Here is a 13,934-nt window from a genome sequence, read left to right on the forward strand (position 1 = left end):
TCAGAGACAATAAAGTGAAAGGGGCCTGGTAGTTCTGAAGATGACAGTGGGGCTGCATGTAAAAAGCTTCTTGCCTTTTAAACATGCAATCTAGTATTTTTATGTTACAAATAACTAGGAATGTTGAAAGCCTATCAGAAATTCACAACTAATTCTTTTGGACCATGTGGTAGAACAGGAATATTTCCAGCTTACTATGCATTTATACACCTGACCTTTTGCTTAAAGCTTCAAACACGCCACTGTCACTAGCCAGTGAATGATCTGAGAGACATGCTGAAACTCGCCTGGCTCTCCTCTCCGATCTTCGACCGCTGTCTCCTCGCAGAGTTACAGCTGTCATGCAGAGAAAAAAGTAAAAACATCAGCTCAAGGCAGTTTCTTAAAAACCAAACAAGAAACATGTACTGTATCAAAACTAGCAGCAAAACAGCACAAATACAGTTCACTGATGTCTCACCTAATTTAAATTAAAAATCTAGAATACAGTTGACTAGAGATTTTCCATGGGAGAATTAAGGCAGGAGGGTTGTGGCTAACTGCCCTCTGAGAAGACTAAGTATAAATGAATTGCATTGTTAGTAAATGTTTTTCTCATAGAATAATCCCTTCCTAAAGGAAGACTTACATTAATTCAACATATGTACACGATACCCTAAACTTTCAGATTTACCTACTGAATATACAATAGGTTGAAAACAAACAGAAACTAATTATTTTTAAAAGTTATCTGATAAAACAATGTGCAGTTTTGTTCTCATTTGTTTCCTAACACAAAATCTCAAAGCAGACTGTTTATACCATCACATAATAGCAGCTTTTATTTACAGTCTAAGAGTCATTATCAAAAAGAACCAGTGCTTTCCAACCCTCTCAGACCACTGCTTTTTCAAATTCTTGGTGAATTACTTTGAAAATTGACTGAGGGAAGGAGGAAGCAATATTCAAACCTCTCTGCCATCATTCTCTGAATGACCAGCAACACCATAAATAGCAACTCAGCAATCATTTTCACACTGTAAATGTACCAACAAAAATTATGTTATACATCAGGTTTCGCGCAGGCAATTAGGTGTAGCAGCTACCAATCCTTTAAAGTACATGCACAAGCAGTCATGTTCTAGAACTGGATAGGAGAGGTTTCAACATTTCAATGATAGCTCCTAACTTGAGGTTGTTTCTTCTGAGTCCTATAGAGAACCATTAAACAGACTCATGAAGTGCCACTTCTTCACTGTGCAGTGAAGAACTTGTACCTTCTTTTGCTTAAGGCCCACAAAGCAGGAAAGTAATGGCAAAGATAGGCCACTTCAGAACTGGGGAAAGCATTTTATTTGCTTCTGCTCATGCTTAGAAACTTAAGACAGCATGGAAGCACACACAGTTTCAGCAGTGATAGTAGCACAGTGGGAGACAAGCACCAGTTGACATTCACAGCTTACTGCTCCCCAACTAAGGATGAAGCAAGTCTTACTGAAAGTAGCAACTTGCTGAGTACCTGTTACACATTATCTTAAGGCATCAAAATTTAGTTGTGATACCTACCAGTAAGTTTCCTTTAGCTGAACACCAACCCCACTGCCTGAGCTGTGCCTGCAGAACCCAGATGAGATACAGTAAGCCACCCCCATGCATGGTACCCATCTCACCTTGTACCCAAGCACCACCAGGACAGGACACCAGGACTCGGAAGCTTGACAAAAGGCTTACAGATTAACAACCATGCTGCTGCTATCAAAAGAAGGCTCTGGCTAAGGTCAGCTTTAAGCCACTGTGGGACTGGCAGAAAGGGTGCACCAAGCCAAAGAGTTCTGTGCCAGCCCAAGGTACGTTTCTGTTATCAGGCCACTAACAGCACAAAATCCTCAAAGGTGTTACAAAAATCACAGTCTTCTTTGGAGCTAAAAGTCCTGTGTATCAGCAGAGGCAGTTCTCTGTCTTGTGGATTCATATGCAGGCCTATGGATCCCTCCTCCAAACTGAATGAAGGATTTCACCATCATCAGCTGTGTAGGAAATTTATCTGCTGCACAGGATCAGCACACTCAGCACTTTTCTTTGTGCCTGGGGAAAAAAGCACCGTTCCTCCCCACCTCCAGGTACAGCATCCCACTCTTACTGTACATCACACACCATGCAGTGCTACTCATGGCATCCTCACCACAAATGAGAGTGAAGTCCAAGCGAGCACATGAAAAGCAGAGAAACTGTATTTGAATTACACTTTCCTCTGTATCACTTGTACAAAAGTGGTGAGTTTGGTTTTAGTTATTTGTCTGGTTTTTTGGTTTTCGGTTTGGTTTTGGGTCTTTTGTTTTGTTTTGTTTTGGTTTTTTATGTTGTTGATTTGTTTGGGATTTTTTCTTCTTTTTTTCTTAAAAATCCTTTTGATTTGTTCAGTCCATTTCAGTTCTATCACTGCTATTTACAAAGAATCAAAACTAGCACTCTACTGTAGAGACACCTATATAAAAACATGTCAAAGTTTCCCAATAGTTTTACATCACTGGAAAGATGCTGAACTTCACAGAAGTGTCTAATTTTTTTATGGAAGTGCTTCCATAATTTCTATACTAATATCAACAAGTTACACTAGGATGGCTTCTTTTCATAAATAAGTCCTTGGCTCATCCCCCATGTGAACACTTTGTGTAGACGTGGCAGATGAAAGACCCTGTGGGTTCTCTCCTTTGGAAGTTCTTGCTCCCAATTTGTCTGGAAGGAAAAGTTGGTCTAAGCACCAACACAAAATGAAAAACTGACATTGCAAAAATGTTGTAACTTGCCAATGATTTGCTCACTGCCTGCACACCATGGAAGCTTTTGATAACCTCTGGATAATCCCAGAAAATTTGGGAGAGATGCAAACACCAAAATATGCCCTTGACTAGGAGACAAAAAAATCAGCAGGAAAAAATTGGTGAAGATGAAAGACACATCAGATTTTGGTTCAAACAGAAAGAAGTTTAGCACAGGTTACAGAGTTTGCAATGCTGGAAGCTAAATAATTGTTTAAAAATCAAGTTTCTAAGACAGATCATTACCTTTCATTTTCTTATTTAAATAACAAAATCAGTGAACAATATGTATGATTTTCCAGAACTACTGGGTGCCAAACCTTGATAAACATAAGACAGCCCTGAATAAAAGAATTCTCGATGTCATTAGTTGAAAAAGTGAACTTCAAAGGAAATTTTGGTTTGTAAACTTTCATTAGCTAAAAAAATATTTAAGTAAATCTAAAACACGTTTCACAAGCATAGGAGACTACAAATACCATATGTCAGGAAAAGACTCTCATGAAAACTAATCAGGGACACTTATAGACCTTACCTACTATGATGCTGCCAGGCATTACTACAATACAATAAAGCTGAAGGTCACAGAACACTTTTCCCAGGAATTTAACTACAGCTGTGAATGTACTGTTTAGCTGACATTGCAAAAAAACAAGGTATGCCATAATGATTAAACAGATACAGCAACTTATCAAACAAAACCAAATGTAACAAAATCTCCTGTTTTTTCTCATGCAACTCAAAAAGAAAAAAGACCAAACAAACACCCAACCAAAACAAAACCACCAGCACTTCACACAGAAAAACACACCGGGAATTACAGGCAAAAACAGCACAATAAGAAATGTCAGGTTCACTTACAGTGAATTTTTCTGTTGTGCCGCATAAGAAACAAGACAAAATGAAAAGCATACAGTGATAAATCACCTTTTAGATCTATAATAATATTTTGCAAGCAAGAGATTATTTAGGCATTAAAAGAAACTTAGCACTTGAAAGATTATTTTAGTACAGAGAAGAGACAGTGAAGATATGAAAGCCCACTATTTTATTAACATGTTTCCTCCCACTCCCAACTTTATAAATATGATGGATTAAACTTTTCTGGCATATTCCCTCCACTCACACATGCTAACATAATTTCAAAATGTGCCTCTGTGACAGATGCAAAACAATAAACAGCAGATCAGCAACTGAACATCAAAACTGCACTTCCTGAAAAACCCCTTGAACTTGCTCAAGTGCTGTGTCAGTGCAAAGGACACGCAGTTTATCCATTGTTAATCCTCTCAGACCTGAAAATTTGCAAATTACCCTTGAAGGAACAGGTAAAAAAATTGTGGAAACCAAGACTTACTGGTTCTGCATTAAGCTACCAGACCACTGGGTGGCAGCAGCAGGGCACACTGCACAGGACATGAGAGAAACCCAAAACCCCACACCTGGGAGTTCCCAAACTGACAGATGAGCTTGATACTTCAGCAAATTCTTCCAAGACAAGTGTAAAAAAACAAAATAATTTCAAAACTTCCAGCTGCTACTTGCAAACAACTAAAGCACCAGCTACTGAGTGTGGAGTTCAAAGCAGTCAAAAATCAGAAAGGTTAAACAAATTTTTCTTAAGCAATCATTTTCAAATGCAAATACTAAAAATAAAAAAGTCTCAAAAAAAGGCAGCCTGACTACCTTTAAATCATACTTTCTTCCTCAAAAAACAACACAAAATAGTCTGTTGTACATAGAGAAAAATCCTAAACCCTGGAACAGGAGCTGGACACCACATCACTGACAGCAGGTAGTACTGAGGTTTTCAGAGAATCATGAAATGTGTAGAAATGTAACAGAGAAGGAAGAAATGGAAAATCAAAGCAGGAAGTTGACCCTCGTTCTGCAGTGCCCCCAAGGCCCTCACACCAGGCTTCACTTCTAGGAAACATGTACAAGCTATAAACGAACTACTTGGATATTTTCACTTACCACAACGGGGGAAGACACACTGTGGTCTGATCTGAGGTTTAAAGAAAGCCTCGGGAACTCTCTTCATGGCACTAATTTAGGCACAAGCTTACGTGCTGGTCTCTGGAATTCTGTTTATTTTGGTCTGAAAGCTACAACATGGGCACTAGAAATGTTTACAGCTAGTAAAAGTAAATTCTGCAGCAGTATCTTCTGGCAATGCTAGCTGCACTAAGGAAAGTAGGTGAGTCTAGAGACTACTGTTTGAACAATACTGGCTTTTTAGCACAGTGGCAATGTTTGCTTTTCAAAAATAAAAACCTGTACGTTTTTTGTAGATACTGTCAACATTCCTTTGTATTATCACTCAACGAATAAGATATCGGTAGGATAATACGATACATTCTCTGGTTGTATTTCACAACATTCCTGATTTCCTGAGTACCAAATGCAACATTTTACACAACTGCTAACAGAATTATAGATACAGAAATGGGATGGGAATCACAATCTTTAATATTAAAAATAAACTCTTAAAGCCCTTCTCTACTGCTATGATTTTATTAGAAAAACAAGCAAGTCAACACACAAAAACATTATCATGAAGGAATACTCTTTCATATTAACAGAAGTTCTTCATTTGATTGATTGAAACAGGAAAATAATTTTGCCATGTGCCTTTATACTCAGGTTTTTAATTTAGTTTCACTTTTAAAAACATTTTCTGCTTCTCTTTTGATGTCTCTAATTTATGTTTCTCAATTTGAGTGCCTCAGAAGCTTCTGCCAATGCAACCTAAAGCAAGTCCATTGACTTCATCATCAGAAAGGAAAGAAAAACTCAGTAGTACGTGTGCTGTGGTAACTGCACACATCGTTCCTGCCATCACAGAGCACAAGTACTTGGACACAACCAGCCAAACAGATACTCAGCTTCTCACACCACCCCTACAAAAGATGCTGCTTTGCTGATGAAGCTCTCTCCTCGTGAGTGCACCAGGGACTCCTCACAGCCATGCCACTGTGGGCACTGCTCCCATCACACAACTGGACAAGGGAACCTGGTCTGGAGCGTGTACAAATTCAGCAGAGTCAGCCAGCCTGCAAGCACCATCAGCAGAATCACCTCATGTTTTGTGCTTGGGTTTTTTGGGGGGAGTGGTTGTTGGTTCTTCCCTATCTCCCCTGGGTTTGTGTTGTTTTATGTTATCAAAGTAACAACATGGGCACAGCTGGGGGTCTCAGAGGTAACTAACCCATGTTTTTACTTACTAATACCTTACTAATTCTTCCTAATTCCTTGATATGCTACATTCCAAAGACAGCGTATATTCCAATGCCTTTTCTCCACCTAACTCACCACTGTTTTAACATCTATTCATGTGCATTTCTCTACTCTTTCATCTTTTCGCTCAAAATCTAAAGTTTGGGCTTGGGAGTTTTTTTTCTGGTTTTTGATCAGGCTTTTTTAACAGTTAACATCTACCATGTAATTTTTAACTGGTGGTAGTAAAATAAGCCAAACTGAGGGACAATCCCTACTGTGCTGGTATGTTTTCTGTCTGTGTGACAGTTTTTATGACAATGTGACAAAACAGTAATGTCCATTAACTCACCCCCACCAGTCTGGACAGCAGTCAGGTGTGGTCCCATTTCTCGCAGCCCTTCATTGTCTAGAGGGTAAGTGGATGTCTGAGACGAGCTCGTTCCTTGTGCATCATCATCACCCAGTGCTGTGGTCTGAGCCCTGAGCATTTCCAGGGCTCCTATGCCTGCCATCTCCTCGAAGCCTTCTGACATCTGAGCCAACGGAGAATCTCGAGACGCAGAGAGAAATGGGGTGTCCAGAGGTGAGCTCGGAGGGGACAATGATGACAAGGAGGACCGCGATGACAGGGATGCCAGGGACTGCGGGGTGTCCAGAGACCTCCGCTGCTTATTGAAATTCGAGTGTCCAATGGGATCAGCATATGGCACATCCTTTGTGAGAGACTCGAAGGGAATTATGTCAAAGCGCAAATGTTGCCCATAGTCTGTAATGCTGTCTGATTTGTCGTACTGTGGAAGGCCATAGATGTCCGTAAAGCTGACGGAGCTGAGGGAGCCTCTGCTGGAGGCCAAGGATCCTCGACTGGAGGCCAGGGATCCCCTGCTGCTGCCAGAGGACATTGTGAGGGTGCTAGCTGACAGACTACAGTAGGCAAAGAAAGAGAAAACAAAAATATAATCAGAAACAGCAATGCAGACATAAAAATGTCAATCCAGATTACACAAGCAATTTTTCATGTGTTCAGTATAGTGACACAGAGATGATTTGGCATTTTAAAGTTTAGACTCATGTCTCTTGCCTGGGTCTCAAACACAAGCATGACTGAAACGGCACATGTGACAACCAAATCTGGGCCAAGTGCCTGAAGACAAACCGTCCCCAACAGAACAAGCCTACTCTTTCCTCCAACATGTAAGCAGCTGTAACTGGCAGAAAAGAGGCCAGAGCAGGCTGTGGATCAGCAGACTCTATGGAAAGCCAGGAAGGATGGATTACCATGATCCAGCTTGAATTTACATTAATGATTGGTCATAAACAATCCAGGGAGAAGTGCAAAAGGATTTGCGAAGTCAAACTTCCGTGCAAGCTTCACTCTTACAGGTTTTTCCAGTGCAAAATAAAAAAGAGTTCAGGATGGATCCTATTCCAGTTCCTCTTACCACTCAGTTCAGGAAGAGAAGAATGTATGTGACAGAGAGAGATGAAGTGAGACGCAGCAGGAACTGAGCTTTTGATGTTGGTGTGGTGTTGAGCTGAGGAAACCCCAAAAGCTCTGCATCTCAAAAGGCAGCTGCAAGTGTGAATATGCAAAACATTCTGGGCTATCGTGGGTCTTAGCACATTCTCATATTTAAATGACAAAATTTTGTCATCTCACCAGGGATCAAAAACCCTTTGGAGAAGGTATCAGAATACTAAAACCTCACAGAACTTAAAAGAATACTATCTTCCTATTAGTAAAACTGTAACATTATTACAACAGGTTTTAAGGACTTATTTTCTGAAAAAGAAAACTCCCAGATACACTTAGTAATGTAGCCCAAATAGCCATCACTAATACTAATTGGGATCATTGCATCCCATAGACCAAACTGTATAAATGAGCTAAAAGTTAATTTACTTGGCATATATACACAGAAGTATAAAAAGTTAAACTCCATACATTACTAATATTCTTCTCTGCTGCAGTTAAACTTCAAAACCTGCTAGTTTTACATAACTTACCTTTTTAACTGGGAGTGTAAATATGAAGTTAAACGTGTAGCTTCTTCAAGTTGCATGAGCAAACAATTTCTCTTTTCCTGTAACAGTATCCTATAATTAAACAGATACATATTACTATTTTCTTCATTAAAGTAATGTTCAAGAAGTGCTAGCAACTTTCCACATATGGAGAAACATCACTGCACTGCAGTTTGTAATGTAAAAAAACGTTTCATTGTTTAATGAAAAGTTTTGATTTATGTTGCTCATATGCAGCAATGGCAATTCCAGCAAGAACATAAGAATGAAGACCCCAGCAGAATTCCCAGACAAGAAAAGTAATTGAGGCACAACGTAAGAGTCATTAAATTGAAAATACATTACAGCAATTAGCAAAGTCATAAAAAGTTGTAGGTAAAAATATCAGACTCTACAAGATTGTATTTTTTCCTTGCATCAACCTGATTCTGCAGTAAAATACTATGACTTTCCACCTTGTCAGGAAAAAATATTCCAAACAGCCCTATTATCCCAGCTAATTAGTGTAAAATTTCAATAACAAAATGAAAATTTTTGGAGGACTTTTGTTAAGAGTAACCATCAGAGTCAAACTTAAGCTCTTATTCTAGATGGTTTAGGTGCATTTATATTTCATCATATTTAAGCAGGTGATACAGCATTTTGAATACTACATTACACCAAAAATCTCATGTTGTAACTTATTTTTTACCCATTGTAATAACAAGCAGCTGAATCACTCAGTAGTACTGCCGTAACAACTAATGTTGTTAGCCAATCTTAAAAAAACACTACAACAAACAACAACAAACCCCTCACCTGCATCATACTGATTTTTAAGTTCATTTTCATCTGTGCATAACCCAGTGTCATAAACACCCAATAACAATACAGAACTGGCAATTATTTAAAAAAGAAAACCTGTTGTATTTCACTATTAGAAGAAAGTGGTAATAGAAAATCAGAACTAGGAAGATTTTTGGTTATTCCTGAGTCTATAATAAAACAAAAAGAATTAGGGCTACTAATAGTTAAGCTTTCCTCCAATTTGTTACACAAAAATAGAGTGTCCATCAATATTATTCTAACTTCTACTCAACTTTTTGCTAGCATTTGAAATATCAAGTACCACATTGGAACGCTGGTTTCCACAGCATGAACTACATGGAAAAATAGCTTGGCCTTCTTGCCAACACAGTATGCACTACCTAACATTAGAGCCCAAAATCAACAAATAAAACTTACTGCACTGCAGTGTAACGTGAACTCCCTTTTCTGTCAGTCTAAGCTGGAAAGCCAATGTAACGATATTGCAAAAATTGCAAAATATATTACATTGACCTGTAGGCTGGCTGTGACTTTTCTGTTTATTGCCTGAATTTACTGTCTGAAGTGAGCCTGTTCAAAGGAACTGAAGTTGTCAAAATCTGTATATGGAAAGCATTTTCAAATATTTTTAAAGTGTCTTAATTGTGTAAATATTAACCTTTACACAGATCACATTAAAGCTGGTTCATGTATGTTTTCCTCAACTGTCAAACATTAGGTTTTACCACTGCTTAAGAGAGGTAAGAACAAGTTGCTTCTCACTTTCACTGGAAGCAGTGAAAAAAGAGGTTAAAAAGTTTTGTCCATTTCTTTGGCTACACAAAAAACTGGGCAACTTCGAAATAAGCACAGTGTTTCCATTAGTATGTTTTTGGGTTATTTTACATATAACTTGATATTTAAGTTTTCAAGAATGACTCTGTTTACTATGTTCTCTGAATGTCCAAGTTGGGTTGTGCTCCCACTGCTAAGATTGCAAATGAAAATACTGTATATAAAAGGCAGCAAAACCTAATCATTTAACTTTCCTGTTACAAGGCAGAAACTAAATAAAGCAAAGGATCTTTGTTCTGTTGCTTTTGGAGATCAGTATTACTTGACTGCAAATAGGAGAAAAAATATTTCACTATCCAGGAACAGTTATTCAGGTCTCTATTATCAGACAATGTCACTCAGACTTTTTCCAAGCATCTCTGTTCTGATCTCTTCTTCTTATTCAGATTTTGTAGACACATGAAAGGAAAACTAAGTAGTTGACATCACTGCAAGACAGACAGTATTAAACAGTGGCAGTCAGGAGCAGTCTCTTCTGAAACCAAATTACTCTAATAATAACTTATGTTTACTTTAACATAATGAAATCTCCTACTCTTCCTTTTGAAACTACCTATATGGATCTTACAATAGATAAGAAAATGATGTAAGTTCCCAAACCTTTCAGTGGCCCCATGAGCAGACGTTGCTCGAGCCCGTTGAATTTCATCCTCCAAACGTCTTTTCTCATCCTCCAAACGTGCAATGTCTTCTGGGGATCGCCTCTGCTGACTGATGAGCTGCAACTCCTGAAGAAGAGCTTCCTTCTCTTTGATCAGCTGAAGACGGTCCCTGTCCGCTTCAGCCATTCCTGGCCAAGATTCATTATCTAGCAAGGCCAGCTGCTGTTGTATATTTGAAACTCTTTAAAAGAGGATAAATATATTTCAAAATGAAGAAGAGACAAAGACAAGTAAAAGGAAAATTTTAAAAGGTGGAGCCTGTTGGCTCCTGTGCCTTTTTTCTTCTAAATTTCAAAATAAGAAAATTTTGAGGAGTTTGGAAGGATTACTTTTTTCTAATTTTTGGGGTGGGTTTGGTTTTTGATTGGTTGGTCGGTTGGTTTGGCTTTTTTGTTGTTGTTGTTTTGTGCATTTTTAAAACACTAAACAACTGCAAGTCTTCCTAAGTCTGTAGCTGTATAAGAACTACAGTGCATTTATCTATCACATGGACATTATTTGACTTCAGAGCGTTCTCATTTTGTAATAAATCAATTAATATTTTACAGTTCAAGTTTGCTGCCTGTACAGCTGATGAAATTGAACCTCCTTTCATTCCTCATTCTTCTATGGTCAGACCTGAAACTGGGATTTCAAAAGTGCATTAAGAAGTTGAAGGGGCTGAAGGTGAGATGCTTAACTAGTGACAACTCGTCCAGACATTTATGTCCCACCTAGTAGAGGAATGGTTCAACAGGCTGAAAACACTAAGCTGTTCTAACTGGTAACAAAATTCTAAGAATAATAAGCTGTTAGTAAAACAGAAATATACATCTGGAAAAAAGATTTATTGGTTACAAAATACAGGTGTCTTTATATGAATCCATCATAGAATCAAGCAATTAAATAAGCTAAAATTATTCTTTTCTGTAGTGTTCCTTATAGTCAAAAGTAATTTCCTGTATCTCAAGATGCTGAACCATTACATGAAACAACAGTTGTAAGAATACCTCCACAGTTGACACTTTAAGAAAGTGTTCTTTTTAAAAAAATTTTGAACTCCTATCAATATTACAAAGAAGGCTAAAGCTAGACATCTCACAAATGTTTTTTTTGGTAGAACTGAAAGGAATATAAGCATAAGAGGAAGAAACTACTGATGGGTATTTATGTTGGTCTCACAATGACAATTTAGACACTTCCAAATGTCACAGTTGAAATTAAAAGCAAATAAGAGAAAATCTAGCCTTCCAATTTTTGAACATTTGAAACTTGACAACTGCGCAACACTTATGCAGTTCATACCTCAGTTTCACCTTCACTTTGACATGGTATCATTCAAACAAAGTTCAGTGCACCATGGAAGATTACTACCCTTTAACTAACTCAATAAATAAAGTCACATCTAATCCAGGCATAAAAATGGAATATGATTCATTCTTTTTGGTTAAGTAATCTTTTTTCAAAACTATCTAGTAAGAAAGAAAATTAATAACAAACAAAGCATGGTAAAGGCACACAACACGCAAACAGCAGATCCACAGTGTGCCAACACACGATTAACAATAAAAGGAAAGGCATAGACATGACAAAGGCAAGGTTTCCCCCATCTGAAAACAAAACCTTGTGCAATGTTTATTTCATACTGACATCTGGAAAGCATCTGGCCATCTTACTATCAGGGAAAGAGAAATAAAGTATTGATATAAGTAATTGTGCAATTATTGCATTCATACAGGAATAGGAATTTCACTGTGGTTCTCCCCCTTAGAGTTCCTTCACAGCAAGTAAAGAAATTGTGTATTACGCTACACTTAGTCTAAAGCAGAATACTTCATCAGGCCCTTCAATACCATTTCCTTCTCCTTGCATTAATAACCAACTTGCTGCCAATAGCTACTGAAAGCACCATTGTGAATCAATACATACAGCCTACATATTTCATGCTTCAGCTATTGTGCATGAATTCCAGATGCAGCTTCCTGAAGAACACCTCGCCCCATTGACCAAATGTCAGGGCCAGGAAAAACAAGCAGAGTCAGGACACCTCCTCTTCCCTATCCAGGCTGCTATGCTGTTAAAGATTCAGGAAACACTCCTGAAGGCATATACAGCTTGATTTTCAAGTGCTCGGTGCCAAATGAAATAAATGGAGACTCAAAGGCCTTTCAAAAGAATCACAGAATTCAGGTACAATTGAGTTATCATAGCTTGGCAAGCAAGTGTGAATCAGGTGAGCCCTGACTCTTTGAGTGACCATGTTCATAAGCTTTTACACAGCTTGTGGACAAAAGAAGATGAGATTTGTCTGGTGAAGTATCTGGGCTGTTTTACAAGGCAGGTGGAAGAGCTGACCCTCTCCACTTTAACAGTCACAATTGCTTAGTTAGCTATTTTTACACTGCAGGGTGATCTGGCTAAGTAAGAAGCTGACCACAGGAGCAAATGAACACGAATGGAGGCAACAAGGAAGAGAGAAGTACCATCAAGCAAGAGAGGAAGGTGGGATCCCCACTTTCAGTGCTACTAAACCAGTGAAGTCACTCGACTGCAAAGTAAAACACCATCCTCACTGAACACAAGAGGTTTTAATTTATACTATTGAGCTTGCTGAGAGCATGTAACTCCCTTTGTGTACGACATTCCAGCTACAAGTTTGTTTTTCCCTCTCAATTTCTGTTATGGTGAAGCTTTGAAAGTAGGAACTTGTCACACAGTAACTTAATTATACTGCTGCTAAAGGGGGGAAAGTACTGCTGTGGACAAGGTTTGTATCACTGAAGAGTTCCAAGATCTGATTAGGTATTTACTTTGATTCCCTCAACACTCTTAGCATTTTAGCCGGCTCCTCTTGTTTCTAGAGTTTTCCCTTTAAACAAAGAAAAAGCAGTCACAAAACACTACATAATGCTGGAATCTGTTGCAGCACCATTAAGCCAGTTTTCTGTAACCTGCATTTCTTGCAAATGAAATGAAGTTTTGAGGCAATTCTGTTGCCTGCTTTCCACTGAGGACTCCCACTGTATGCCAAGTTGTTCAAAAGGCTACTAGTGACAAACTTTCTAAAATTTGTCTCCTTGGCTAGAAAACATCCTTAAGGCTTTTATGGTCTCACTCACTCAAAACTAAGAAAAATATCCCAGGAGGCATTTTCAGTTGTGCTAAATCTTCATAAAAATCCTCTTAAGCATGTTCTATAATTGCAATCTGTATTCTCAAACACAATAAATGCATAAATAAGCCAATTCACTATGCTTGTCTGTGCTAGATTTTATGCCCATACTCCGTCAGCCATTCTCACTGCTGATATGTTACAAAACAGTGGTGGGTTTCTGTTTTCAAACTTAGTGCATATATTAACCCACATTAAACAACCACTTAAATAAATCAGTGACTTGACATAGATTGCAATTTAAAGTGGAAAAAATATTTAGGAACCATTATGAAGCCTCTGTTTTTCAAACACATTTTCTTTCCTACTGAGTATTGTTAAGATACTACTTTTTTGAAGTATAGTCATTGTAAAAGAATGCTTTTATCTGGCCTAATGCCAGATACTGAAGTCCCTACTGATACAGTACTTTAACATATTCCTGGGGAAAAAACA

At 38.2% G+C, this 13,934-nt stretch overlaps 1 protein-coding gene across 4 annotated transcripts in view; it reads right to left on the minus strand.

The window, feature by feature from the left end:
- WWC3 (WWC family member 3) overlaps window positions 1-13,934 on the minus strand; it is a 103,039-nt gene that overhangs the window by 17,822 nt on the left and 71,283 nt on the right. For 3 of the 4 annotated variants that reach the window (XM_071563723.1, XM_071563559.1, XM_071563467.1), the window contains exons 9-12: window positions 10,287-10,529; window positions 8,028-8,117; window positions 6,370-6,944; window positions 216-336 (exon numbers count right to left, since the gene is read on the minus strand). In XM_071563723.1, coding sequence (XP_071419824.1) covers window positions 216-336; window positions 6,370-6,944; window positions 8,028-8,117; window positions 10,287-10,529 — 1,029 coding nt within the window. The remainder of the gene's footprint in view (window positions 1-215; window positions 337-6,369; window positions 6,945-8,027; window positions 8,118-10,286; window positions 10,530-13,934) is intronic. The other variant, XM_071563641.1, reaches the window with a different exon arrangement.

This window comes from Pithys albifrons, chromosome 1 (genome assembly GCF_047495875.1).
Source record: "Pithys albifrons albifrons isolate INPA30051 chromosome 1, PitAlb_v1, whole genome shotgun sequence".
NCBI classification, from domain to species: Eukaryota; Metazoa; Chordata; class Aves; order Passeriformes; family Thamnophilidae; genus Pithys; species Pithys albifrons.